Genomic DNA, 27,580 nt, shown 5'->3' with positions numbered 1-27,580 from the left:
TGACGTAACCGAGTAAAAGGGGATTGACCCCCTCCCCCAAATATGACTGAGCCATCCGGATAGATCTGCACAGCAGATTGCCTTTCAGTTTCTATCACGAACAGATTTGCAACCGCGATATGTACCCGTCGCTCCACCTCGCGTCGATCGGCAACATTTTCTCAAAACGTCACCTTTTTTATTTTTTACGTAATTGTGCATCGGACTCGGTTACAAATTGCACAATCGTTGTCAACCATTTTCCTAATCTAGATGAGGAACAGCCACGTCCCCATTTCCTGAGCTTCCTGTTTGTATCTCCTTTTTCTATTTTCGCGTATAGTTGCGTAATTTTGCAGTTCCGTGGACGACGAGGGCGTTTTTGTTTCTGCGGCCGCACATGCAACTGCCGATGTCTGCGAAAGATTACGCGGCTCGGATGACCAGGCTGTTATTACGAATAATAGCGACGTTGCGGGGAAACAGCCTGACCTCCTGTTCAATCAATTTTCGTGGGCGAGACTGTCGGTCACACGTTTCTCCATAAAATAGAAGAGTACATTTTTCAATTCACCCCCCCAACGAACGAGATAAAAGCATCTTTGCGGACGTCATTGTTGTGGAAAATGCATCGGTGTGTATTTTTGTTTATCAAGCAGCGTAGCAATCTCTTCGCGAATTTCGGTATCCCGTGACCTAATCTTGGAAGCTATGAATAGAGATAACTGTTCGGCCGTGCGGTAATTTCGTACTTGAAAAAACATGCTCGTTATGAATGACCATAAAACGGGGCGACAGGTCAGGAGGTGATGAAATTGTACGATGAATATTCGATAGGAGAATTACGTCGCGGTCGCTACATAGTAATTAGTAAACGTTAATGCGATTATCGACTTAAAGGGGGCGCAGTAAAAGCGACGAGTGACTAATGGACCCGCGGACGCGACACGTAAACGAGGCGACAGATGAATAGGATGAACTTAACGAGCAAGATAGTATACTGTTTCGATCCTATGAACAATAGTTCATTTTACTCGTTTCCACAGAACCGAAATAATTAATATTGAATATCAAATATTGCATCAGCCAATATCTCAAGACGGTGTATACGTTCGTGTTAGTGGCTCGAGGATCTGTGATCGCGTGTAAACCACGTGCTGGAACACACGTATTCGCGAAGAACAGGTGCGTATGTGTATGTATAGGCATGTTCCTCGTAGACGACAACTTATTTATACAGGTGAATAAACTGGCACTAATACCGCGGTCACCTGAAACACGCTCGAAACGCTCAACTTCTCCCGGAACACGTACAACGGTATATCGTTACATACACACTTCAAGAATATTCCTTTCATTATGTTTGCCAGCCGTAACTGAACCGTAATGGAACAGAGAGCTGTACGTACGTCTAGTCACATGACCGAGCGTAAACTTACTTCGCGAAATAGCGCGCGATCCGCTAAAATTTCGTCACCGATCGACCAGGAAAATGCTCTGTTATTTAATTAATGGAATTACGAAATTCACGAGCTTTATCTGACAGATAAAGGCTCGAGCGGACTCGAGTAATTCCCAGAAGAAACAGTTTCGTATGCGAAACAGTAGCTTACAGTTCGAAAATTACGCGAAGAAGACGGGCATGGTTCTAATCCTAGGCTCTGGGTCAATTTTTTTATGAGCCCGGTTGGAGGTCTCTATGATCCAAGAACAGGGATAGCCGATAGCAATCTCGAAAGCGTTTCTCGCAAGGCATAACTAATTATATGTTAACGACCTTTGACAATGCAAACGCCTCCTGTTTCTCTTGGAAACAGGAAAGGGTACGGAACACGAAATACCCATTTTTCCTGCGCCTAGTTTCCTTTCGTTCGTGATCGAAAACAAGCACTTTCTCGGCAAGAATAGAACACGTGAGAGAAAAGGAGTGGCTATTGTGTGCTACAGGTGGATTCACAGGTATGGAGACCTGGTAAAGAGCCTCTCACTGGGGCAACACGCCCATTTGTATCAAATATGTAGAACGAAACATTTTGTAATTCGGTAAAATATACAGCTATAGTGAACTGTGCGTCGTTAGCGAACTCTGGTTCTATACAAATTTCGGAGAAACTAATAGAGCCGATTAAAGTAGATACGATAGGTTTGAACAGGTGTGTTCTGGACCTGGACAGGGACGCGTCTGAGCAAGACGGATATGTCGAAAGTTCAGGTGGATTCGGAGAGAACAAGGGTCTGAAAGAGTTTGAACTCACCGGCTCGGCGAGGTAAGACTCCCACAGTTCCCTAAGGTCGCTGGTTCCCACGTCGTAGAATTCCATGATCCTAAGCTAGCTCGATCGTTCCTAATGGTTCTGCTGCCAGTCGTTGAATCGTAGTATCTGCCCATGGAGGATAGAGATCATCAGAGGAGCACGGGTACGATCTCTCCTCGGGTATCCATTGTCGATCACGGATACGTTCTGAAAATGGAATGTTCCTTCAGGAAAAAGCGGTCCGCAAACTTTTACTTAACACGTTTCGCCACCATTTTGTCTTCTCTCCCCTCTATTCGTCTCTGGTTCTACGTCGGACGATTTACACTCGCGAAATTTAAACATAAATTTCACGTCTCGCTAATTTCTCCGAAATCGAGAGGGCGTTCTGAAGGAGCAGATTACGTAGTTAAATAAGCAAATCTTGAGCAAACGCGATAATTAGTCTCGCCGGAGATACACAACCGTCTCCGATGGCTGGGAATGAAGCATTTCAAGAGGTTCTGATGATTCTGATTAGACGAGTTGCGAAGGGATGGATGCCGTTTCCGTTGAACGTGTTCGAGGATCGGCGGATATGCCGACAGACACGAGTTCCGACGTCGCGTCGGTGTACGACTGCCCGACAAATGGACGAATGTAAATTGCGTCGCGTTATGAGCGGGCACGGTTTGGCATTTAATACCTTCTGTTGTTCTACATTGCAACACGATGCACGACTGCATTGCAGGCCGCCGCGCACTCTAACGAGATCAATGGACCTGTCTCTATGGGTTAAGTACGCTATCGGTCACGTACCGGGTGGCTAAAGCGTACGCGTCGCATGCACGCGTCGTCTGAAGGTCAGAAATTAATTGAAACGATCAGATTTTTACGAACGCAATAAAACAGCCCTATCGACGGTTTTCTGATTTCCACCGCAACTCCATCGCGACCAACAATCATAAATTTAACAGAACACCTCTATCCCAGGCGTAATATCCTCTTCGCTTAGCACAATTGCTAAGCGATCGAGTCATCAGTCCGAGAAAGTAATCGTTCCGTTAGAAGACCCGCTGCATTCTTTCGCTGCAACCGCCACCGAGTTACCTTTGCGTAATCGCATCGTGTTTACCTTCCACCTTGGCCACATTCATTTCAAAAATATTACCCACTTGTTTTATCGCGACCACGTGATGCGATCCCCGTTATCTGCCGCGAACTAATGCCGACTTTCGGACGGCTGTTTGTGAAATGCTTTCACCGAGCGATAGTCGACGCGTTTACAGCCTCTCTCGTGTCCATATCACCGTGACTTTAAAATGATTTTGATTGACAGATAGGTGGATTTTTTCGTTCAAGATATCGCATCCCGAGGATTTCGAATTTCCCGCGGTCGATTTTCCTTGAGATACCGGTTTCAATCGCGGTATCCAACGGAATCTTCAGCCGAGCGAAAGGTCGGACGAGCCATTAATTTGCATGAAAGCGACAGGCGATGAATAATCCGGCCGAGGACCGTTCGGAGCGTACGACATTTCGGCGCACGCACTCTCGGCACGGGAAACAGACGAGGCTGATACCCGCAGCTGCTGATAAGTCGACTAAATTGCGCAAACCGAGCGTGCAAATATTGGACGGTGAACTGCCGAACCCCTTTGCCCCTCGTACTTCCCTAAAAATTATTTTCGAGACGATCTTTTCGGCTCCGAAAACAATTTTATTCGCTCGCGCGAATCATGTCCTTTACTCTACATTGCTTCTTATCAGCCTTTCTAAGTGGAAAGTGTGAAAGCGTTAGAATCTGCATTGAAGTATGTGAAAGGAGGTACAAATTTTACTTCTATCAGGAGGCTGTAAAAGTAACAGTTACTTTCTTCGTTTTTGACAACGTGCTGGATTAAAATTTTTCGGAAATGATTCACCTAGTCAGACCCGAAATTTCGAAAGCCGATCGAATGGTTCTATTTGGCCAAGTGCTCGAAAGCGATTATCGTTGCTCCAATATTTATCCACCATTAGAGAGCATCCACAAAACACCTAGCCGAGAATATTCAAAGGGGGAAAAAATGAACGGCTGGAAAACGTGTGCTGGTTAAGAGAATTCAAACATCGGCCGCTATCGTCGAGCGCGGTTTATCTGCCCTGATTCCGGTCGCGTGAACCGCCCTTAAATACGAAACACATATGCAGCACGTTTGCCTACCCGCATTCGGCTTCCACATAACACAGCCGGTATCATCGTCAACGCCGGTTTCACATTCGCGTTAAAAGCCTACGCGATATACAGCGTGACTCAACTCGAAAAGCATTCCCATCCCGGCTACAAGAATACCCATCGAACTTTCACAACAGAAACGGTGACTGTGAACGCGACTACGAATCATCCGAGAAGAAATCTTGCCACGGTATTTAGATTCGCAGAGGCAACCAGTTTAACCCATTGCACCCGGAGCTATTTTAACTGGAAAATAATTCCATTTTCCGTGATTTTTATCTCTTCGTGAAAATGAAATTGATCTAACACCTCGTACATAGATGTTTATATTTTTAATAATGGTACAGCAATTTTTAGTGGCGACTCTGAGTAGGCAAACTGTGCATTCAGACAGAAATATTTCAAACAATTCAGAATAGCTCAATTATCACAGGGGGAATTATTATGAGGGTTGAGTGTATGCAACGCTCCGAGACCCGTATACTTAAAATTCTCCCAATTAAATAGAACATGTAACAACTGTGGAAATAGGAGCAAAGTAAGTTAAAAATAAAAGTCTCCCCAAATTCTCTTAATCTTTTCTTTATTTCACGATTTGACGTGATACAAAAATTCCTAGCCGAATGGATAAGGAATCCAGAACGAATGAAAGATGAAATTGACTGAAGCCGACGAGTATACTCGTCACCCCGTGAGCAGACGCTAGCAGACGGTCCCGGCGCGGCAGGAGACGCGACAAGTGGTCGCGCCAGGCGTATGCCGTTACGCATAATCAACCATCAGCCGGAAAACTCATCGATCGTAATCGGCGGGTTTTATTTTTCGGTGGACCGCGAACCGAATCGGTCTTAACGCCGATATTAAATCTATCATGTGGAATGGAGACGCACCAGATGGAACGGCGCACCGGCTCAATGTGACCGACTTGTTAGTTGCAGTCGCGTGCACGTGCACTCGGCTGCGGTACGCTACTCGCCGCATTATCGAAATTCGAAATCGTTAAACCCGGAAAAATAACAATAGAAAAAAGGGGTATGTTATCGTAATGCTTACCAGCGAGGGTTCACGGTGCACGGTTCCGGATCGTACTGACGCAACTAACAATCACCCCGAACGAGCCCCGGGGGAGGGAAAAAGAAAACTGTTGCACAAATATCTGGTAAGGCCACAACAGCACTGATCGAACCGGAGCCCGCACTGTACCATACGACGCACTGTTAGCAACCGAGCCGCCAATGAACATGCAGGGAATCGGGACAGCGGGATCGATAAGCCAACACCCGTGCGCCTACGAACGTATCGGGCCACTAATAGGGGAGCTAGAGCTTGTATGCAAGCTCTGTCTCGATGTTCAAGTGACCTTCGATCGGTAAAGTCGACTTCCCGCAGAGCAACAGACGCTAGACGGGAGGATACGCGCGCGTTCACGTCCTACGCGTAAATGCGAACAGCGCGCCGGCACGTGCTGCACAAGCGGACTAATTCTACTCCCATTCCTCGACCAATCAACGGAGACCACCTGTTACCAGCGAATTAAGCCGGCGCATGCGCCACGATGACAGCACGATGCGCGCGCAACTTCTCGCCGCATTACACAACATGGCTGCCTCTGGTTTGAAATTATAAGCTCGTATGCCTCGTGTTCTTTCGTACTCGCGTTCCTTCGGATTCCGCGGGTTATTGTTTGCGCGACTGATGTGTGATTAACAGCGTGATTGGATAATTGTGATAGCAGTGTATGAAAGTGATTAAAGCTTGCGGTTGCGTGATTTGATAGTTGAGAGATGTTGCCTTGCCGGCGTCTCTTTACGATTGGCTTGTGTGCATGCGTTTTTAAGGTTTTGTTAGAGTAACTTTTTAATATTTCTGTAGTTAGTAGTACGGGATTGGTAGAGGATTGTCGATAGGGCAATGTCAATGTTCTGTGCGGTATGGATGTGTGTACACGTGTGCAGAATGTGTGCCGTTGTTCTCTGACATGAACGCAGATTTCAAGAGGTCATTTCAAGAGGTTTCTTCGTCCTTCGTCCGGAATAGTTGTGAGTACAATTACCTCCTTAACCCCTTGCCATACAATATCGTGTCAGACTCGTGATGAAGATTTTTAACAGAGTCTAATAAGTTTAATACATAGAGCGCAGAGTTTATGCATTTATGATAAAAATGACTACGCACTATTTAAAGCAGTGGTCATATTAAAAAGATTTAAGGATGTCAGTGTATCAGTTTCAGTTTAATAAGATAATTTAATTAAATGATGTGAAAAAATTGTTTAGTTGGCACCTGTCTTGCCTGCAACGGAAACATTTTGTTAGTTTGCATTGAAATTCTATTTTGGTTTCGTTGATGTATAGTTATTGGAGAACACATACAATAGATATATAAATTTCCTCTTTTTTTAGGAAATTACGAACTACAAAGTTCGTATTTCAACAACAAAGTTCTAATCAGTGAAACCGTAAAATAAATCGTAGGGCAAGGGGTTGATTCTTGCCTGAAATATTGCATGTGTGAACGATTAGAAAAAGTGTGAATGGTTAGGAGTGAAACGTGAACGCCGTGGAGGGTTGAGATAAAATGGCGGGACAATTTGAACACTGAATGCAGAATTTAGAAATTCGATTCTATATCCATGGTTACTTCTACGAACTTAATTAATTTAATAATAACAAAGTCAAGAATAAACTCATATATATATTCTTTATCAATAAAATCTACATTGGTATACTGTATACGGTGTGAATATATATAGTTTGCAGTAACCAGTCCTCAATGGCGGGATATTTGAAAATTCGAAACTACGTCCCCGCCATTTTCATGCGAATCGTTAACTGTACCTACTCGAACACATTCCACTGAAAGGTGTACGAATAATTACGTCCAACTGTTGTTCTCTAAAGGATACAATTACATTTATTAATCACTTTATTACATTTATAGAGTCTATAGTACACTTTTAATGAACTAGCAATATTGAATACACACGAGAGGCATACTTTTCACAGCTGAATAAGCAAATAAAGTATAAAAATATACGTACGTAAAGAAATAAAACATGACATTCTTTTATACGTATACGTCGCGCTAATAGTTAGCATTCAACTTGTACATAAAATATGGACATTTATTATATTTCATGATTTTACCAGATTGATACTTAATTATTATTAAGAAACTTACCATCGGCTTGATGTCTGTAACTGTACTAAAGTAAAAGTACTATGTTCACGATGACGGTGATTTACTGTGGTTTACTGTTCTCCGAGTCTATAGTTGCTATGTTGTGTTCTGTTATTATTGTGTGATTATGCCTATCCAGAGATAGCGACACGACCGAGAATAGTTCAAAAATAAATGTGCTCAGACGAGAATCATTAAATTTAGATAAATGCGACTGTTCGAAGTATAGTGTATATATATATATATCATATATGGTGTTTGAAGGTCACGCACACACCACGAGTGCACTACAAAAATAATGTCCTCTAGTGTAAGGTAAATTTTGAAGCAATTTCTTTATTTGAATATATTGTTGTACATCATGCCACTTGTTGTGCCCACGCCAGTAAAAAATATTTCTGTTAACCAATCATAGTTTATCTTGTATCAACCTCTATATACGATCTCTTTTTCTCATTATATCAGGTACAATACAAGGCCGAACAATATACGATTATGTAATCTCTTGTTCTCTCTTTCGATAAACCTCCGAGTGATAAAACTTTAACATTACCCGTTATCAAGTATTATTATTATTATTTTTTGCCTTTGTATAGCTTTACATAGTGTTCCACTTGACAGCGTACAATAAAATATTTCGTCGTAGCGTTACAAAAAAAAATAATTGAATAAACGAAACGATACAAACATTCATCGTGTCTGATGTGATGAAACACTTGAAAGCTTTTTCCAAGGATCGTAACAAATAGTATAACAAATACTCCGTAATATTCCCTCGAGAATAATACTCTACGCGTAGTTAGAAACAAATGAATGAGAAAATAATCTCGAATGAAACGTGATACGATTAATTAAGCAATGAACAATTAAGTAAACGAGTTCGGCGTTAATAAAATCGTTGTATAAATGATCACGAAGACCCGGCGTCTTCGAGTTCGTTCTGTCTCGGTACCGCAAAAGCAAAACACGTCGGAACAAACGAGAAGAAAACAGAATATATGTATGTAGAACGGAAGTACAACAGTACATATATGATTCGGACGAATTGGAAGAAAATGGAAAAAAAAACAGAAGTATGTTCAGAATTCCTTCTTCATAGCAGATCTTAGCAATGCGCTGCGCATCGATGTGACGAGTTTCTCGAGCTCCTCGACCTTCATCTTCAATATCCTGTTGTCCCGTTCCAGTTCGATCGCTTTCGTCGACATCTCGCATTCCTTCGCCTTCTTGTTCATCCTCGACTTCCTCGAAGCCTCGTTGTTCTTCTCCCTGGACTCGCGATAATGCACTGTGAATGTTCGATCCTCCGATGCATCGGTGCAACGCCTCTTCGGAGGCTTCTCCCGCCTCGCTATCCTGTTGTAGCTCTTCTCGACTTTGTGGTACGTCTTCTCCGCCGACGACCTCAGTCTCTCCGACTTCCGGGATGATACGACGATTGTTTCCGTAGACGATGATGTCGCTGTTGATGCTGTTCGACTGCTGCTACACTCCTCGACCACTGGTTTCGTATTTTCTGCTTCTCCTCGGCCATAAGACTGAGGAATACTCTGCGAGGAGTCCGCGGTCGACCATGGTTTCGACACCACCGACGAATCGTTGGATACGCTACCCTCTGGTGATCGCATTTCATCCTGAAAAGTAGGCATTTGTTCGTTAGATCGTGTTTCTAATACCAAACAACTTTCGTAAAAACATGGGCGGACAAATTTCAACGAATTAAAGCTACCTATAGACGATACTACTTAAAAACAGTTCAAAAATAGATGCTTTCGCCATACAGACAAGATGCGGGCTGCTCCCGCTGGCGGGAATTCGTCCAATTTCAAATCTATAGTACACGCCCATCAACAACAATCTGCGGCGGTTCTCAGAATCAGTTCAGCCATCTTCCATCTGGTCTGTGTTCGAAATGCATCGTTAATCCATTGGGTGTGACTCACATCACATAGATATGATAACAAGTCGAACGTGTCGGAGCCAGTGGTTTCAACTGTACGCAGCACGTCCCACGTTCCGCGTTGTGTCTCCGAGTCGATCGAAGTCGGACAAGCATCATCCAGCTCGACCTCTTCCACTTGATATCTCGGTTGTAATGGTGGTGTACTGACTGTCGTAGTATTCTGTTTGTTCCATAGACTTGTACTTGTACTGGACGCTGTTGCACCTCTCGGTAACTTCAGCCAGTTTGATGTTGTTGTTGAATCTGCGGTACTATCCTTCTCCGCGCATTTGCTAGTTGTTACTTTTGGTGTGGTTTGCAAGCTGGGACAATCGCTGGTGAAATAATTGGTTGTCTCAGCACTATCCATTTTTGCGTTCCACCTCTCCTTATCCGCTACACCTATCAAATCTTTCAATACCCCCTCTTCTGAAGACAAAGCACTGTTACCCTCGTATTTCGTACCTGAAAAAACATCCCCGGAAAATTATAGACACGATCCTTGGGAAGACTTTAACTGTTAAAGGTGGTAGAGTCGTTTCTAGGATTGCAACGGTGCGGGATGCGCCTTTTCATTTCTCGATAATGCAAACGATGAGGTTTTCCAGTAGTCAAACCCCTCCAATTTCCAAATGTTCAAATTACGCCTCGTAAGAGTAAATAGGACTTTTGAGGGCGACCGCGGCCTACATCGATCTTTTATCTAGCGTATTTGACTACCGAAAACCCCCATCTTTGTATCGTCGAGAAATGTGAACGCGCATTCTGCACCCTTGCACTCCTGGAGAAACGGGTCTTCTCTGTTAAGCAAATTTCTACTGACCTGACAGTTTAAAGGCAGGTGATTCACCTGCAGGAAAATCGCAATGAGCCTGGAACGTCTCCATGCACCAGCCGCTTAAATCCTGGAAGTTTTCCTCCCATATAGAGGACGCTGGTTTCTCCTCCACTTTTATTTGGTCCACCTTGGACTGTGGAAATGTCCACGGATCTTTTAATAATTCCGTCTCCATAGTTGGGGTTAATAAGGGGACAGTGTCCATTTTTGAAGACTCTTCCACCTGTGGCTCCAATCTCACGCCACGAGAAACAGATGACAGCCGCAGCTGATGGTTGCATGGCTTGGATACCTAGAATGAATGTTCTCCTTAAAAAAATTTTTTCGCCAACGCCAATATACGGTAGTTCAGTTGAAGATCTAAAACGATACACACGTTATACACGCCTCCCTTCTCAAATGAAATGTTGCTGGCCGTTGGGCGTTCGTTAATAGGAGGGATTTTGGATACCTATAAGAAAAACCATCACATATACAACACACCGCTTTATCTACCGTCTACCGAAGCAGGCGATTCGCGCACATTCAATTAGCGACGCGGCCCACGCATGTGCGATAACAATTAATCCTTATCGCTACCAGTTAGTCCGGATTTTATTTACTTTTTCTTTTATATACACCGGCAATAAGCCGCGAGCGCCGATAAGCAGTATCAGTACCTAATTCAGCCTCCTCAAATTCGATATAAAATAACGGCGTGTTAATTTATCACGACAACAGGGTTTAACACTTCTCGGAAACTGATAACATCGTATTTATTGTACGATGGTGCTACTGACGTACTACCACATGTGGTGAAACTTTTTTTTATCGTGGATTTAATTAATAGATTATATATTCGCTGGGAAAACAAGATATAGATAAATCTGATAATTCGAGTCACTCGAGTAGTTCGTGAAAAATGTCTGGGAAACGTTTTTAGTTCTTTATCTGTATCGTTCTGTTATTAATACTCGACTCTTAAACTTTATTCCACACTTATAACTATTTAGACTGTGGATTTTATGCATTTATGACAAAAATGGGTACGTAAAATTTAAAGCAGTAGACATGTGTTAAAAATATTTAAGGACATCAATGTGTATGAGTTTCAACTTAATAGGATAAATAAAAGAACAATACAATTTTTATTTGGCTCTTTGTGTGCGTCCGAACTCGTGATACTTCAAAATTAAACATTTTTCGTTGTACACGTATTTGCAGATCGATACCAGAAATTCGTTTACCGTACCCGTATTCACGAGCCGACCTCAAAAAACTGTTTATTATACCTGTAACAGCGCCAACAGTAACCAGAGACGTTAACAAACACCGATTCGCGTTTCTTGTCCAAACTACCGCGGTTTTCAACTCTGCGAAACAACGTTGTTCTTTTTCACTCACAATCAGTTCGGAGACAGATTCGTGGACTCGCACACTACCACCGACTGCCGTATCGCTCGCAAGTGACTGAATTACTTATCCGGACTTTTCGAAGTGATACCCGTTGGTCTCAAGCAAGGTTGAAAGATTAATCGTCGCGATAAGTCTTATCAGTTTCTATTCCGTGGAGCGAATCGTGCTCCGAATTCACGCGATTTAAATTCTACCCGATTCGGCAGTCATGTGTACCCAGAATGGGACATGCTTCGCTAGATAGCCTAATCCAACGTGGCCGAACGTTTCATGAACCGCCCACTATTCCACATCGATATACTAACAGATATATCGCTTCGTTTTCCGACGTGGTTTTTTTTATCGTTACCATACGCCCCATTAAAAACTAACGTTAGTTTTACGTCGCTATCTAACCTCGTTACATAACGCTTATGCTCGCCGATGAAATCGTCGCGGCGTGCCGCGCAGGTTCGGTAATTTGTTTCGCCGATCAATCGGCGAATTTGCGCAGGAACCCGTCGATTCGTCGAAAAAATAAAAAAACGGCTGACGCACCGTCGCGTCGCGTCGCACCTCGGCGCTATACAAACAACGAACATTCTGGAGCACTATATTTACGGTTCTGACGTTCGGTTTCTCTCGGCCACGTTCAATCGATCCGTCGGAGCTACGATGCGCAGTGTGATTTCCGAACGATTGCCAGCGGCGGAATTAAACCCGGTTCGCCGTTATATAATCATCAGACACGCAAAATAACGCGCGAAACCGAACTCCGAGATGGGAAAAACCCTTTACTCACCCTCCACGGAACAATCACAGTGGTAGTAGGTTCCACCTGGGTTGCGAGAGCCGAGTTTCCTGGCGCGAACGATTGATCCACTATGTTTATTCGACTGGTTTAGACTACCTCTTTTCGGTGTACAGCTCGCGTCACTTATTTACGAGAAAGCCGACGCGACGGTCCGCACTGTTGTGTCTCTGCGAATCTTCTACGCGGAATGCGATCTGGAGCGCCGACGGTGCCGGATTAAACCACGTCACGGGACTCCCTCGTCGCAGGTCTACAGTAACTTCGCGAGCACGACATTTTTAGCCAATCGTCGAGCAGTGAGCTCATCGGCGGCCAATCGTTGCAACGCGTAGGAGAAACGGACACGTCAGACCCCGCATGTCGCAGACTATAGTCGTTTTCTCCCTTCGTTTCATTTTTCGGGATTTTCTACTCTTTTTGGATCACGCATCCTGAAATTCGCGCTCTTTTTTATCGTGTCTGTTTTATTTCGACATTGTTGATTCGTCCGCGCGAAAGATACTATCAAGCATGAACCCCAGCGACGCGAAATGTCACTATACATCCGCAGGCTCGAGGATTGGCGAATTGATCCGCGCAAGGACATCGCACATCGCACAACGGTGGATTACGTGACCGCCAAACGATTAACCCGGAATGCGACGCGTAATTTTGCAAGAATGTTTTGCACGTTGGTTCGCCGCATCGATTTTTCCGGGGTATTTTGCGACGCCCCAGATGGCGCCAGAGTTTCACCCTGCATATAATACATATATGTACGGTTCGGATCACGCACGATTCTAATGCTGCAAGATTCTTGCGTCAGACTTTTCGAATGCGTAATGGAGATTTCGCCGATAAGTCGCTTTCGGCGACCATCCTATAAGCGAACGTAATTTGAGAATTACATAAGACTCGCCCGGCTGCGTTTGAGCTTATTGCGAAATCCGGGAAGATGATATTTCAGAATTTCACACGTGAAGTGCGCGTCGAGAGATAAGATGTAGGTATATGTGTTGGTACATCAATTTTGAAAATTCATTGAGCTACTTTCAATCTGTAGCTCAATTTGAAAAATTTCTTCATTTGTACAGGTACTTATTATATGTAGATGCATGTTCGGAAACTTATTAGAAAATTTATTTAGGCAGTAGAGAGTGAGAGAGAGAAAGGGGAACGATTGTTGCGCTTTGGCATTTAGTGAAGTCCGCGTCGAGAGATTGAGATCGAAATAATCGCCGTGAACTTTCACCGGAACGACATTGGCAATTTGAGTTTGCTGGAAAGATACAAAATGACTGGGTTCGCGGTTACATAAACAAAAGACCAATTAAACATGGCAGGCTGATTAAACAGAAACCGGACATAATCGCATACAATAGCTGCCGATGGATAAAAAAGATGGACTTGGAGGATCGCATCGAGGTAACGCGTAACATATAGTAATTGCGACGGATGCCGATGTATAACGAACAACGGATTTTTTTTGTAGATGCTGCTAAACATGATGACGAAAGAGCCCGTGGAAGGTACTTCGTATACGTTACTTTAAAATCGTCGCCTGTTAAATGTTAATACAAAAATTTCGATAGGAGATGATAACTACTCTGAGGACTCGGAATTTCTTGATAGCAGCGACCAATCAGAAACGGAGAGCGAAACAGATAAAGAGGATGATACTTATTCAGATACGAAATCAACAAAAACCGACGACAATTATTACAGCCGCAGTTTTTACTTAAACAAATTCTTCGAAGACATAGACGAAACGAAAAAATACGTAACGTTAAATATCGAAAACGATACTAACGATGATATTCTGTTCGACAATAAGATCTACAGAGTTATCCCGATGAAGCTAGACGAAATACCTAAATCAACACCTAAACCAACACCTAAATTAACACCAAAATTAACAAAGCCAAGTAACAAATATCATAAGCAGTGTATCGCTCGAGTGCCGCGTCAAATCAAAAATAAACTTGGAAAATGATACCTGAATGAAACAACACAATAGACAGAACATTATCGAAATACATTTTATTAATAAAAAAAAAAAAAGAAAACAACCGTTTGTTAAAGTTTTTACAGTAAAATGGTGAGAAACAGCATTGCAGGCTCGGTCTGTCGAATGTACAATATGTTCGCGTTGTTCTCGAATGGTCGTTGATTTTGATTTTCCCCGAAGTTCTAACTATAGTCGAGTCAAAGTTAATTGGCCGCTCGAGGTCGCTCCCTCCACGGCCGGCTCTGCCACTCACTCGTGTTAAATAGACGATCGCCGATTAACTATGACCTGGGACCAGTTCGGACAGTGTTTTTAGGGACAGTCTCGTACCGTTTTGTACACCCGAAATAATCCAATATTCGAACGTGTCCCGCCCACGTTCGCATAACTTTGCGCGTTACCTTTCGGCCGCGGGAGCGTGGCGCGCCCGTGAAACATATTATTTTACACAGCGTGCGATACGAGCATCTTCTATACGTAACAAAATATAAATCCACTTATATGTATAGGTGTATTAACATACATGCACACACGTCTCTCTCGTTCGCACCGTTAATCGTAGGAGTTAATTAATATAATAAAGTCCTTAACGGCTAGACACGGTATTAAATTACAAAAAATTACAACCTCGCACATAGTCTTTCTTTCTTCTTATTTCCCTTTTTTTCCATCTATGTATGGTATTTATTTGTGTATGAGTGTGATCATGTGTGAGTGTGGGAGCGTGTGACGCGCGTTCCCCATTCGAATTCTCGCGATTAATCGACCGACGGATGCCGAATCGACGATCCATGGATCGTCGTTCCAGGTCTCGGTTGGTTAACCATCGATTGACCCGTTGTACAAGCTCGAAGTCACAAGCTTTCGAGATACACATATATATCGACGTTCTCGATATTCGATTATCGTGGAACCGTCGCGATCTCCTGAAAACGTGCAACCGGCACAACAACCGTACGTCCTCGTTCCCCGGAAGAAACAATAAATAATTATGATTCGACGATTGAGCAACGAGCCCCCCTCCCACATGCAGTTGGTACCTCGAGGGACACGTTGTTTAATTTCTATGAATTTTTTCATTATTCTACGCTGGTAGAACGTCGTCGCTCGTCGCCGTCACTGACCCTCGCTATCACTGTCGCTTTTGTCTGAAACAAATTGTTTGTTGATGTCACACTTCTCTGATCTCTAGTCGCTCAAGGTCACGTCGCCATCCTTCTTGCCGGGGTACGCGTGACGCTTGAGTCTGTCGTACAGGTCGTCTTTCGTGCCGTAAATACTGGCGTTCGAACGAGCGAGACTGTTCATTTTCCCATTGTGCAAACTCTCTGCAAAAAGAGAAAGATTGCGCGTTGAACAAAAAACGTTAACAGACAGATTGTCTTACGCAATCATGCTTCAGGGCCTTACCTTTCATGTAAGTCTCGTTATAGAAGTTGGGCATTTCCCAACCGTCCTCCTCGTCGTCATAATAATGAGCGTAAGTGCTATGATGCGACGGCGCAATAGACTCCGCGTACGGTGTGGGCGCGCCATAATAGAAGTTCACCTGCGAACCGTTCTGATCGGTGGCTGGCGTCAGCATTTTCTTGGGCTCCTTCTTGCGCGAAGCTCTGCGGAAACAACATCAACAATGGCAACCTATCACCAAGACAACGATCCAACGACCCAGTCAAAGAAGAATAAAATACACCAACCTGACACAGATCATCCATACAAGAAGGACGACGAAAATGATGAGGATCACACCACCAGCGATGCCTCCGGTGATATAGAAAAATTCAGACTTCTCCGTGCAGCGTTTCCCAGTAAAACTGCCACTGCATCTACAAGATGGCTGTCCTCTCGAATCCTTCAAACAGACTCCTTCGTTGTCGCAGTAGCCCATGCAGACGTCAGTGCACTCGGTGCCAGTTCCGTTGTAGCCTGGCTTGCACTCGCACTTGAAATCGCTGGTCTCAGGAATCAGCAGACAGTATGCATTCGCATCGCAGTGCATCTCTGCGTCGCTGGTTTCGCAGGGATTCGTGCAGTCCGCTTTGCTGGTCTGGAGAACCAAACGAGTATCAGCTAAATCATGATCTTCTAGGTTAGCACAGATGTGTCGCGTTAAAACTTACCGCAGCTGGTCCCTTGGTGCTGGTATTCGGCGGACAGGGTATGCAGAAGGTCTGCTGAGGCTCAGACTGGTACATGCCCTTCTTGCACTGCATGCACTCGTTCAGTGTTCCGTTCAAGTAAGTACCAGGATCACAGACAGGAAGAGAGCACTCTTCTACCGACGCTGATCCCATGTTAGGCGTCGTCCTGCCCAAAGGACAAGCCTGGCAAGCAGCTTGGACTCCTTGAGTTCGATAACTTCCTCGAGGACAAGGTTCGCATTTGCCTTCCACAGCCAATTGCTGGCCGGATCCACATTCGTCTCTACATTCCTCGCGAGATACAGCTTCTGCTGTCCTAGTAGTCTTCCCGAGTCCACAGAGCAAACAAGAGAAGCTGCCCTCGTTAGGCTGATAGAATCCATGACCACAGTTCCGACATAAACCGGCGATGTCGTCATAGTACTTTCCAGCTGGACAACGTTCCTTGCAGTCTGCTGCACTTCTAGCACCTGGACCAACTGTCACGCTAGGACGTCCTGCGATCACTGGACAGGAACTGCATTTTAGTTGGCCTGACTCGCTCTGGTAGCTACCCACTGGGCAGGATAGACACTGCTTCGAGTCCTCGTCGTAGTAGGTTCCCACGGCGCAGGGCACTGAAGTTGAAGAATTGAGATGACGAATAGGTTGATTACAACTGTCAATTCGTAATGTGAAATTTATACTTACCACAATCCGGTGCCATGACCACCTGTCCAATGGGACAGTCATAATCAGACTCCAAAGTCAACGATGCCGGATCAGGAACAGTGTTAGGAAGAATATCATGGACATCGAACTGGTCTTCTTCAAGGATCAGTCTCTCCAACAAGGTCTGAACTGTCGCTCTCTCGTTGGAGTTCGCGTTCAAAATCGGATCGCTATAAAAAATAGAAGATCATTAGTAAATCGCTCATTACTGGGTCATCTATGGCAGCGATAGATGAAAAAGAGTATGCGCAATTATGTACAGCCGTTATCTTTAGGCGAAGGTAACCAGGCAGCCTTTCCATTGGATCCTCAGTAAGACCTTATCGACACCTATTAATTCATGTAACCTATGTGACAATGTTCGAGACATCCTGGAATGCTAACGTATGTATAACATGTCTAATACCAAATATCGTTTTATCATTGCGTCACACAGGGATCGAAGTATTCAAGAAATAATCAATTTTCATGGAAAATTTTAAAAGGTGCTTTCTCGATCCCTGGCTTTGATATTCTGTTACAATCAAGAACAGAGCTGTTTGGTACTCGACTGTAACAAGGATTTAATCCACCAAAAAGCTCGGTTATATTCAGGCGTTATACAAGTCCGCGTTACATTGTTATTTTACTATTCCGTCGTCGGTACCTGATTACGTACCCTCACGATCGCGTCCCATTTACACAGTCACGTGTGAACAGTTAGTAACAACGTGCATACCAGTCAGTTAGAATCGACTTATCAGTTGTCAGATATTCGTACAATTAATCGTAGCCAGGCCTCGCTCATCTTTTCATCGATAAAGCGATATCGTATTAAGATTGGCTTTTACGGTCAACGTCTTTGAGCGGTGCTCACACGGAGAAAATGTCTTGTTACTGGTTACCTCTTAATACGTTAAGCGCCAAGCCTTGTCTTGTCTTTCTTTGTCTTGTATATTTTTCGTCGAATTTAATAAAACTCATGAAAATTTTGTTTGCAAAGTATCTATTTTTTAGGTACATTCGTGATACGATCCCGAAATTTATTAATAGACGAATTTGCTTACCGCTTAACGTGTTGATTGAGCAAAAACTGAAAAAATTATTTCATCCAAAAATAGAGACATGTCTCAACGAGGAATGAAGATCGCACAGCTTCCGATTAATGTAAAAAATGTTTATATTTTAAATTTCTCCGTCTTTTCTCCGTGCGCACCTCATGCATCTAGGTAGTGATAGATGATCACAAATGGATTGATAAGAATGAATGGTGTGATGTCGGGTAACACCGAGCCCCGCGATGACGAGAACACATGTACAATGATGGATTTCGCACGTGGCGTAAATCGAGGTGTCCTTACTTTATCGCCGGGAACGAGATCTCCACCTCGTAGGTGTCACTGCCTTGCCGCGCCTGTCTCGTTCTACGATGCAACACAAGTAACATATTGCTCAGTAAACTGATTCAATGATCCTCTGCGCGGATCGAAACATGTCTGCGGCTACTCAAACGTTCGTGATCGGGAGAAATCAATAGAAGCGCAATCATTCATATTCAAAATAGTACACTTACGACTCTGCTGGAACTACGGCGGAAATTATATATGTGCCGCCATCTTCTTCGTTAGTTTCCCGGGTCGTGCGTGCACGATGGTCGCATTGCACGTCGATGTTCAGGTCCTTGCACTCGCGAGTTCCTGAAGAGAGAGAGAGGGAGAGAGAGAGACAGATTAAAGGATGGGTTTCCAGGATCAAACACTAAATTGAAGAGAAATGACTTACCTTCGAAGGAATACGAGCAGAAGTTCCAATCCCTGTTCAGGGAGTTCACTGCGTCCCTAACCTTCTTCTTCAGCACACCCTGGCCAGCTTCGTTACAGAGGACTGATGTTGGGAAGTTCATTTTGATCCTAAACACACGCTGGGCCGGTGTAGCGCCTGGAACAAGATTTTAGAAATTGAAGAAGGTCCTTGAAATTCCGGGAAAGTGAAGATGAAGGGTATGTTACTTGTGCAAGCAGGGTAGATCAAAGGAAGAGACGGGTCGTTCGTAGGCCTCCAGAAGCCTTCAGCTCCGCAGGTGTAGAATTTAGGTACTTCCTGAGAGAATCTAAGTCCAGAGTTGCAGGAGATCTCGCAGACCTTGAATTGTCCACCCGAGCCCCAGTCTTTACATTGTTGAGCACCTCCAATTGGGTCAGCCAGTTCAGGACAGAAGTCAGCTAATTGACAAACCACAAGATGATCGACAATCTTCAATAATTCATAGCCCATTCCAAACGCAAAGTATTTCAAGATTAACTTACACAGCACGTAGACCTTGAAGTTACAGCTAGCAGAGTTGCCAGCCTGATCGTAGGCAACGTAGCTGATGTCGTAAGTTCCCCACATCAACGTTTGGCCGGATTTGTGTCCATTCTTCTCCTGAATCCTCACTATTCCAACGTTATCGATAAACCGTGGCTCGTCCCAGGTGACTATGGATGAACCGTTCTTTGCAATCACCCAGAGATCACCTGGACAGTGGTCAACCTTGGGTGGGATCTTGTCAGATTCCAGTTGCTGGCACTTGCTACCACCATAGCCAGGTGGACACACTCTTTGTCCGCAATGAGATGGCACCACTCTCTCAACACCACCAATTGTTTCGTCGTAGCCAGCCCAAGTTAGTACTAGACCTTGATAGAGGACAGGTTCGGTGCGACAGTCCCGGACCTGTTTCTGGATCTCGTTGGTCACGTGAAGCGCTCTACTCCAGATCTGGACCTTGGTCAGGTGGCCTTGGAAGCCAGATTCCGTATAGCCCTTCGCGTTCTCGCTTTGAGGCTTTCCGAGGACTGCCCAGGCGCTGAAGAAGATATTTTGTGTTTAGTTTCTTTTTTTTTAAGTCGGTAATAATTGCGTTCCATCATATGACAAATGAACTCACTATGCTGGCAGGGATCTTCCACTACCGTAGCCTTCAGTTTTGCTAGCGATAAGTCCCTCTGTGATCAAGATCAGTTCACCACCGTTGTCGCCATTCCAAACCACGGCAACGTGATGCCACTGGCCGTCATTGATTGTAGCATACTCTCTGAATGGAAGATAGACATCTTGCAAATCATGGAACAGAGACACTTGGACACCATTGCTGTGCGCTTGGATCATCAGTCTTCGGTTTATCGGAACGTGCGGTGAGCTGTAGCAGAAATTCAGAAATGATGGACTTGTTCAAGGATTGAGACTAGGTAACTTGGTGAAGACTTACCTAACGCCGTAGAGGGTGAAGAAGATTCCAGCTTCATCCTTTTGGATGTACTGCACCCACATAGCCACAGTTAGGCTCTTACTTCCGCTGGTGAAGAATGGAATCACTTGGGCCGCGCTGCTTCGAGCTGGGTCGCTGAAGTATAAGTCGTAATCCACTTGGATCGCTGTGAAATGTGATCAATGTTTAGCGATTGTAATTTAGTAATACAATTAGTAATTTAGTATTACAAACACTTACATTTTCTGCAATCATCTCCAGTTAAATTGAACGGACACTGGCAGAAGAATTTGCCAGTGAGATCGATGCAGGTTGCTGATGGAGGACAGGAGTTCTCCTTGCAGTCGATTATGTCATCCTCGCACGTTTTGCCTAAAAAATGACAGGAGGAATAATAAAATGATTGAAAAAGACCAACACTTTTTCATACATTTAGTACATTGTCTCCAATTACCTGTGTATCCTGGTGGGCAAACGCAGGTGAAGCCAGGACCATCGTCGACGCAAGTAGCGCCATTCTTGCAGGCCCCAGCCTGGCAAGCATCATATTCATACTGACATCCAATACCAGTGTAGTCATCAGGACAAGTGCAGTTAAGTCCAGATCCGAAATCTTGGCAGCGTCCATTGTGCATACATGGGTTGCCGATGCAACGTTCCGGAGCGGTTTCGCACTGTTTCCCATCAGTTCCCGATGGACACCTGTGAACCCACAGCATCATCAGTAGATTGCGGATCTTTATGCAGAATAAAAAGAAGGTGTCAATGATACTTACACACAGAAATAATCCAGGAACAAGTCAACGCAAGCAGCGTCGTTCTGGCAAGGATGGTTCTGGCACATGCCCACGTCAATCTCGCAATGCAAACCTGTCCATCCCTCAGGACACATGCACTTGAATCCTCCAACTTCATCTCTGCAAGTAGCACCGTTCAAGCATGGCCCAGAGGAACAGTCATCGATGTTAACTTCACAAGCTGCGCCGGTATAGCCTTCGCGACAATGACAGACAAAGGTGTTGTCAAGGTCAACGCAACGATCAGTTCCAACTGGGCTACAAGGATCACTGAGACACTCGTCCAGCTCTGCCTCGCATTGGAGACCCACGAAACCTGGTCTGCACTTGCAAACGAATCCTTCCAATTGATCCAAACAACTTCCTCCGTTCTGACAGGGTTCAGATGAACAATCATCAATGGTGTGTTGACATTGTTTGCCTGTGTACCCAGGTTCGCAAGTACAAGTGTAGCCATCTATTTGGTCGATGCATTGACCATTGTTGCGACAAGGTTTACTGGCGCATTCGTTGATGTTGGTCTCGCAAGCCGAGCCTGTCCATCCAGGATGGCAGATGCACTCATGGCTGAATAAATTGTCCACGCAAATGCCATTCAAACAAGGATTTCCTGAACACAAGTCAATCTTCTCGTGACACCGTTTGCCAGTGAATCCTGGTGGACAGTCGCAGCTGAAGTCCGCGATTAGGTCGGTACAATTAGCTCCCAGGAGGCAAGGCTTCTCTGCGCAGTCGTCCGTGTTGATCTCGCAGCTCTGACCTTCCCAGCCTGCTACGCAATCGCATTTATAGCGACCTTGTTGTAGAGCTACGCAGGTGGCGCCGTTGTTGCAGGGATTGCCACTTGCTGTGCAAGGGTTTATCTGTAATTGTTGAATGGGGATTAACGAGGGATAATTGGCTATTCAAATAGAAAACTCTGTCTATACTTAAGAGGATAGACTTTCGTTTCCAGGATTGCAAGCGTGCGGGATGCGCCTTCTCATTTCTTAGTAATGCAAAGGCGAGGTTTTTCAATCTAGCTCCTTAAACAAAGAAACTTACCGTGATATCGCAGTCGACTCCAGTATACCCAGACCTGCACAGGCACGTGTAATTATTGAATCCTGGTTCATCCTTGCACATAGCTCTCTCAGGACATGTATCATTGCTACAGTCCGACTTCTCCTCTTGACAATTAATACCAGAGTACCCATTAGCACACTGACACCTATAACCCTGTGGCAAATCAATACAAGTAGCTCCATTATAGCACGGCTGAGAAGCGCACTCATCGATATCGATCTCGCATCGTCTTCCGGAGAACCCAGCGGGGCAAAGACATTGAACACCGTGCCCCATGGGCACACATAGACCGCCATGTTGACAGACACTGTCGGTGCATTGCACGGGCTTGCATTCCTCTCTACCGACTGCACCTGGACCGTCAGTGTACATATTCGAAGGACATTCGACGCAAGTCGTTGCTCCGTGTTGAGGTTGGAAGAAATCCTTGGGACATTGAGCACAAGGAGCTAGGCCAGTGTCGGAGTACATGCCAGGTGCACATTTTGCTCTGCATCGATCTCGACCTGGTGCAGCTGGCTGGTAGGTGAAGGTTCCTGCTGGACAAGTCTGGCAGTCCTTGTAACCACCAATTGGGGGTTCACCTGTGTAGCTGTTCCTGGGACATTCCAGACAAGGTACTAGTCCCGTGGGAGAGTATGTACCGTATCCACAGACTGGGATGCAGTCGTCTATGCTCTTAGAACCTTCCTCTCTGGTGTATGTGCCGAAGGGACAACGCAAACATGAACCTTGACGGTCACTGTTCTGGTAGGAACCCTTGGGACAAGATGTACATTGCTTCTGCTTCTCGCCGGCGAATGTGCCAGCGGGACAGTGCACTGTAATTCAAGGTCATTTATCATTACCTAAATAATTAAAGTGACTCGAATTAATAAAAAAGACGATAACTTTTTTTAATATTGTACTATACGATTTGAACTTTTTTGGGAAGCTAGAGCGATTACTTTACTACAGGATGTAAAATACTGAAAGTTGCATTGCACAACATCTTTACGTGGGCCTAAAATTTAAAAAATACGTTTTATAGATCTTCATGCAAAGTAAAAATTGTCAGCATCAATTGCAAGAAATAGAAACTGATTTGTATGTTATTTTGTCCCTTAAAGGTTTTAATAGAGGAGAAATTATATATTGACATCTACGATTTTATTTAATTTTCCAACAATTTTGAATTTCATCTACTCAATTTTGCTACAATTGCATAAAGATCCGCAATCTGATGATTATACTGTGGGGGTAACAATACTCACAGCATCGTGGCACGTCGTTAGTATCCATGTTCAGAACTTCTCCAATACTGCACGTAAAGCCTCTAGTAATAGACGATTTCAAGGCTCTAAGAGGAGGACACTGATTGCCAATCGCAGAAACGTTCAACAAAGGTTCTATAACAGCGCTGGTCGAAGGGACAGAAAGATCGAAGATCAGGTTCAACGTGGATCCGCAGAGATCGTACAATTGAGGCTGGCGAATGGCGGGTACAATCACCAGAATGAAGTCCATCTAGAATGCATCGCAGAATTGTCAGTAAAATCTAGAATAACAACACTCTTACACTAACAATGATTGCTGCGCGTACCTTCAGGACGTTTTCTTCGAGTAAATAGGGCACAGATCTCACGAATGATACGTTCATGTTTACGTTGACAGCGGAGCAACGTTGAGTTAATATGTTGTTTAGGTTCATGTAGTACTGAGACATCAAGTCCTGATATTGCGGTAGGCAAGATCTCGAAACTGCACCGTTGGCACGATAAGTCACAGCTGCTACCACGTGGTAATTGGCCTGTTGCGTGTCTGTAAAAAGCAATTATGAATTGTCTACATGAAGAAAGATAAACGTCACTGAAAGAAACTGAACGAAACTCACTTTCAGAGACGCAATCGGGAACAACCGAGGCAGGGGACCAGTGTTTATTAACATCGCAAGAGAACGTCTTCACAGGAGCACCATCGGTGAACCTATAGCCGTTCTTGCAAGTGGCGATACACTGCAAACCCTTATCCCCAGGGACACATTTTAATCCCCCATGAGCGGGTGGCTTCAATTCCCAATCCACACAAGGCGTAGCTTGCACCGAGACTTGGAAATGACAAGACGCTCTATTACCACTAGAGTCAGTCGCATAAACTGTTACATTCTCAAAGCTGCCAATCGGTATCACTGCTCTCTCAGGAGCGAAAGTGATCTTCACAGGTCCCGAGGCATCGGTGGCGTTAATCCTCACTCTAGTTTCGTTAAAGTTAACGCTATAACTTTCCTGTTTATCGATCAACTCGATCACGTAGCTTTGGGGACAGCTGAGCCTAGGTGGCGTCAAATCTGCAAACAATGACGCGGACATTAATTATATTGATTAATCGGAGAGATTACAAAAAAAGAAGGCATCGACACCAACCTGGCACAGTGATGTTAATCTCACAGATAGCAACATTCCCGTCGTAGTCGAACGCCACATATTTAACCACAGTGTCTTCGAACACCCTCAAAGGCGTTCTGAAACTATGAGGTTTGACTTCGAGCCTTGCTATACTGCCACTATTATCGATAGCAGTAGGTTCGGTGAAGTTGACAGGCAGCAGTCCACCATCAGCACCCTTCTGCACAACAATCGGCTGCTGAGGACAATTCTGGAACACCGGGGGCTCGTTATCCACGCAAGGAGAGAAACCATAATCGTAGCCCAACAATGGTTCGGCAGCAGGCTCCTCGCAGCCCATCAGCTCAAACTTCAAGCATGCGTTGTCCATGTAGCTGACAATACCCAAGATAACGAATCTCGCCTGGACATACTTAGGCAAGGTGATCATAGCTAGTTCGCCATAATTTCCAGGGTCCCTCATGGTCAGGTTGAAGTTGGGGAAGTAGACAACGTAGTTCTCATTCTCGGCTTGCTTGTAGAAGAACCTGATCTCTGTAGGTCTGCCAACGATGTCATTAGTGACCACACCTTTTACCAAAATCGCCTTCACGCGGAACACCTGGCCTAGATCAACGGTGACGTAAGTGAAGGCTTCTTTCTTGCCACACCAGCCAGTCACAGAGTTAAGGCGAACGTTCTTAGCTTCGTAGTTAGGCTTCTCTGTGGTTCCATTGATGGCTGAGTCAGGAATGCGACCGGAAGCTAATCCAAGAGGCTTCACCACTTTACATTCTGGTTCCCTGACGCAGACGATGGGTCTAGGATTGATGAGGATGTACCCTGGTCTGCTGCAACCGAATTGCACTTCTGATCCTTGCTCATAGCTTCTGGCAATCTGGAAGCCATCGCTAGGTCTGCCAGGATCCTCGCAGACTGGACCTTCGCATCGAAGATTCCCAAAGTCCCAGATGCTGTTAGCTTGACACCTGACAACGTTGTCATGGCGATTAGTCTGTCCTGCGAGCTTGAACGTGTCCTGGCAGCCGAAGAAGAAGGACGATTGGTATTTGGTGTCTAAATATTGACCGTATTCGGCTCCAGGTGTTGGTAGAGGCTTTCCACAGTCTGCTCTGGGACAGGCTGGTTGGGCTCCTGATAGCCAATAGTCTGGTAGCCCTGGTTTAGGGTCGTAGGCGCATTGCCGGAAACCGGAAGTGGCTGTGTTACGAAGGTAGCGACCATTGCTGCCGCACTTTAGAGTAACGTTCTGTTTGAAGGGTACCAGCACACTTGCTTCGTCGTTGCGGAGCACCGAGAGTCCCTCGTTCTTGTCGTCCGGCAAGGACACACACTTTGCATCTGCGGAAAGATAGTAATCGTTTAGAGTTTAAAGGTTGATAGACATTCATTCAATACTCACATTGACACTCAGGAGTAGTGCCATTCCAAACTCCACTGGATGTGCAGATCACAGCTGAAGAACCGGATAGTACGTAACCGAAGTTGCATTGGAACTTCACTAGATCACCAAAGTGATGCTGTTGCTGTAAGGAAAAATCGAAATGAGGGTTCTGAAGGTACTATTCTAAAAAATGCGTGTCATATTAACACTTTATCTACCAAAGTGATGTACCAAAAGAAAGTTATTGAGGGTGACTTGTTAGTTCACAATGTAAATTGCTGTTGCTATTGAAGGTTCCATTAAAAAGTGTTTAGCCATGTACCACAGATTTTTCAAAATTATGCAATGATCACCGGTTGATTATTGTATTAAGTACTCACCTTGGTCGACAAGGTCTTGCCATTTTCCGGCGCAGAGAGTGGAGGACACATAACAGGTACGCAAGTCTTGTTCTTCTGATACAAGTCTCCATCCCTATCGCCAGTCTCGTACTTCTCTATATAAAATCCAGCAGTGCCGTTGCCCTTGTACAACTCGTATCCAGTGTTACACATGCAAGCATAGCTGCCTGGACTGTTGATACATTTCTGATGGCAGCCACCGTTGTTCACAGCGCATTCATTGATGTCAGTGCACTCGAGACGAGTGCATCCCATGATTTCTAGCTTCATGCAAGGCGCACCGATGTAATCTTGCACTCTGAACCTAATGTACCTAGCCTCGATTGGTACTGGGAGGTTCAGGACAGAAAGAGTTGGCTCCAAGATTCTAAACTCCACTGGAGTGCCATCGGGATTCGTGTAATCCTTGAAGATGTCTGTTAGGTCGTCGGTATACTGAATTCGAACTGCTGATGTGTACGCTATGTTGCCGTCTACCCTAGCAACGACTTGAGTTCGGAATCCACGGATGATAGTGGGAGCTTTCATGTCGATCATCACCCAGTTTGTGCCTGGTTCGATGTTGTTGCCGCACCAACCGTCGCCATTGTTCAGACGAATGCCCTGAAAAGGAACATCACGATTGTTCAATCATTACTGTATCCAATTACACTGTTTATCGATTGCTAACTGTCTGTTGATTACAGACACTCACCGTTTTCGTGTATCCGTTCTCGGAGCTCGAAACAGTGATAGACTCGTCAGGGATGCCTCCATTAATGAGACCAAGGTCTCCGATTGGTCTGCACTCCATGGTGGGAGCGAATCCGGACTTGCATTTGCAGGTGAATGCACCTGGATTGTTTATGCATTCGGTGGAAGCCAGATCGCACTGGCTCGATGCACACTCGTTGATATCTGAA

The 27,580-nt window shown here is 44.8% G+C and overlaps 4 protein-coding genes across 8 annotated transcripts in view; 1 reads left to right on the top strand and 3 right to left on the bottom strand.

The window, feature by feature from the left end:
• Positions 1 to 5,896, bottom strand: part of Creba (Cyclic-AMP response element binding protein A) — a 29,931-nt gene extending 24,035 nt beyond the window's left edge. Inside the window, exons 1-2 of one of the 2 annotated variants that reach the window (XM_076437823.1) lie at positions 5,485 to 5,896; positions 2,235 to 2,441 (exon numbers count right to left, since the gene is read on the bottom strand). In XM_076437823.1, coding sequence (XP_076293938.1) covers positions 2,235 to 2,300 — 66 coding nt within the window. In that variant the 5' untranslated portion in view covers positions 2,301 to 2,441; positions 5,485 to 5,896. The remainder of the gene's footprint in view (positions 1 to 2,234; positions 2,442 to 5,484) is intronic. The other variant, XM_076437822.1, reaches the window with a different exon arrangement.
• A 1,422-nt stretch (positions 5,897 to 7,318) lies between these two features.
• On the bottom strand, positions 7,319 to 12,776 carry LOC143215578 (uncharacterized). 2 transcript variants are annotated; one of them, XM_076437824.1, is made up of 5 exons: positions 12,568 to 12,776; positions 10,768 to 10,842; positions 10,377 to 10,683; positions 9,555 to 10,018; positions 7,319 to 9,245 (listed from the first exon to the last, which is right to left on the bottom strand). In XM_076437824.1, the coding sequence occupies exons 3-5, from the start codon at positions 10,594 to 10,596 to the stop codon at positions 8,691 to 8,693; spliced, it is 1,239 nt and encodes a 412-aa protein (XP_076293939.1). In that variant the 5' UTR covers positions 10,597 to 10,683; positions 10,768 to 10,842; positions 12,568 to 12,776; the 3' UTR covers positions 7,319 to 8,690. The 2 variants fall into 2 exon arrangements, with proteins under 2 accessions (XP_076293939.1, XP_076293940.1); XM_076437825.1 differs by lacking the exon at positions 12,568 to 12,776 and adding an exon at positions 12,183 to 12,319.
• Position 12,777: 1 nt separating this feature from the next.
• On the top strand, positions 12,778 to 15,738 carry LOC143215581 (uncharacterized). 2 transcript variants are annotated; one of them, XM_076437828.1, is made up of 4 exons: positions 12,778 to 13,561; positions 13,706 to 13,983; positions 14,051 to 14,087; positions 14,151 to 15,738. In XM_076437828.1, the coding sequence occupies exons 2-4, from the start codon at positions 13,960 to 13,962 to the stop codon at positions 14,549 to 14,551; spliced, it is 462 nt and encodes a 153-aa protein (XP_076293943.1). In that variant the 5' UTR covers positions 12,778 to 13,561; positions 13,706 to 13,959; the 3' UTR covers positions 14,552 to 15,738. The 2 variants fall into 2 exon arrangements, with proteins under 2 accessions (XP_076293943.1, XP_076293944.1); XM_076437829.1 differs by having other exon boundaries at positions 13,653 to 13,983.
• Positions 15,415 to 27,580, bottom strand: part of Uif (sushi, von Willebrand factor type A, EGF and pentraxin domain-containing protein uif) — a 37,029-nt gene continuing 24,863 nt past the window's right edge. Inside the window, exons 14-36 of one of the 2 annotated variants that reach the window (XM_076437799.1) lie at positions 27,373 to 27,575; positions 26,658 to 27,281; positions 26,296 to 26,419; positions 24,912 to 26,234; positions 24,383 to 24,835; positions 24,092 to 24,309; positions 23,763 to 24,015; positions 22,489 to 23,330; positions 21,424 to 22,307; positions 21,102 to 21,349; positions 20,888 to 21,019; positions 20,648 to 20,813; positions 20,327 to 20,578; positions 19,704 to 20,245; positions 19,407 to 19,619; positions 19,180 to 19,335; positions 18,971 to 19,094; positions 18,759 to 18,821; positions 17,398 to 17,588; positions 16,687 to 17,324; positions 16,264 to 16,613; positions 15,977 to 16,179; positions 15,415 to 15,894 (exon numbers count right to left, since the gene is read on the bottom strand). In XM_076437799.1, the coding sequence (XP_076293914.1) occupies positions 15,755 to 15,894; positions 15,977 to 16,179; positions 16,264 to 16,613; positions 16,687 to 17,324; positions 17,398 to 17,588; positions 18,759 to 18,821; positions 18,971 to 19,094; positions 19,180 to 19,335; positions 19,407 to 19,619; positions 19,704 to 20,245; positions 20,327 to 20,578; positions 20,648 to 20,813; positions 20,888 to 21,019; positions 21,102 to 21,349; positions 21,424 to 22,307; positions 22,489 to 23,330; positions 23,763 to 24,015; positions 24,092 to 24,309; positions 24,383 to 24,835; positions 24,912 to 26,234; positions 26,296 to 26,419; positions 26,658 to 27,281; positions 27,373 to 27,575 (8,342 nt within the window). In that variant the 3' untranslated portion in view covers positions 15,415 to 15,754. The remainder of the gene's footprint in view (positions 15,895 to 15,976; positions 16,180 to 16,263; positions 16,614 to 16,686; positions 17,325 to 17,397; positions 17,589 to 18,758; positions 18,822 to 18,970; positions 19,095 to 19,179; positions 19,336 to 19,406; positions 19,620 to 19,703; positions 20,246 to 20,326; positions 20,579 to 20,647; positions 20,814 to 20,887; positions 21,020 to 21,101; positions 21,350 to 21,423; positions 22,308 to 22,488; positions 23,331 to 23,762; positions 24,016 to 24,091; positions 24,310 to 24,382; positions 24,836 to 24,911; positions 26,235 to 26,295; positions 26,420 to 26,657; positions 27,282 to 27,372; positions 27,576 to 27,580) is intronic. The other variant, XM_076437801.1, reaches the window with a different exon arrangement.

The sequence above is a fragment of the Lasioglossum baleicum genome, chromosome 14 (assembly GCF_051020765.1).
Source record: "Lasioglossum baleicum chromosome 14, iyLasBale1, whole genome shotgun sequence".
NCBI classification, from domain to species: Eukaryota; Metazoa; Arthropoda; class Insecta; order Hymenoptera; family Halictidae; genus Lasioglossum; species Lasioglossum baleicum.
Note: the sequence above shows the minus strand (reverse complement) of the source record. Positions and strands in the feature narration are given on the sequence as shown.

What these genes read in the sequence shown, in the direction of transcription:
- LOC143215581 (XM_076437828.1), top strand. Translation starts at nt 13,960, where the DNA reads ATGGACTTGGAGGATCGCATCGAG. An exon ending in ACTTGGAGGATCGCATCGAG is followed by an intron (nt 13,984 to 14,050) that starts GTAACGCGTAAC and finishes TTTTTTTTGTAG; the next exon opens with ATGCTGCTAAACATGATGAC. An exon ending in GACGAAAGAGCCCGTGGAAG is followed by an intron (nt 14,088 to 14,150) that starts GTACTTCGTATA and finishes AAATTTCGATAG; the next exon opens with GAGATGATAACTACTCTGAG.
- LOC143215578 (XM_076437824.1), bottom strand. Translation starts at nt 10,596, where the DNA reads ATGGACACTGTCCCCTTATTAACCCCAACTATGGAGACGGAATTATTA. An exon ending in ACCTGCCTTTAAACTGTCAG is followed by an intron (nt 10,019 to 10,376) that starts GTCAGTAGAAAT and finishes ATGTTTTTTCAG; the next exon opens with GTACGAAATACGAGGGTAAC. An exon ending in TGTTATCATATCTATGTGAT is followed by an intron (nt 9,246 to 9,554) that starts GTGAGTCACACC and finishes CCTACTTTTCAG; the next exon opens with GATGAAATGCGATCACCAGA.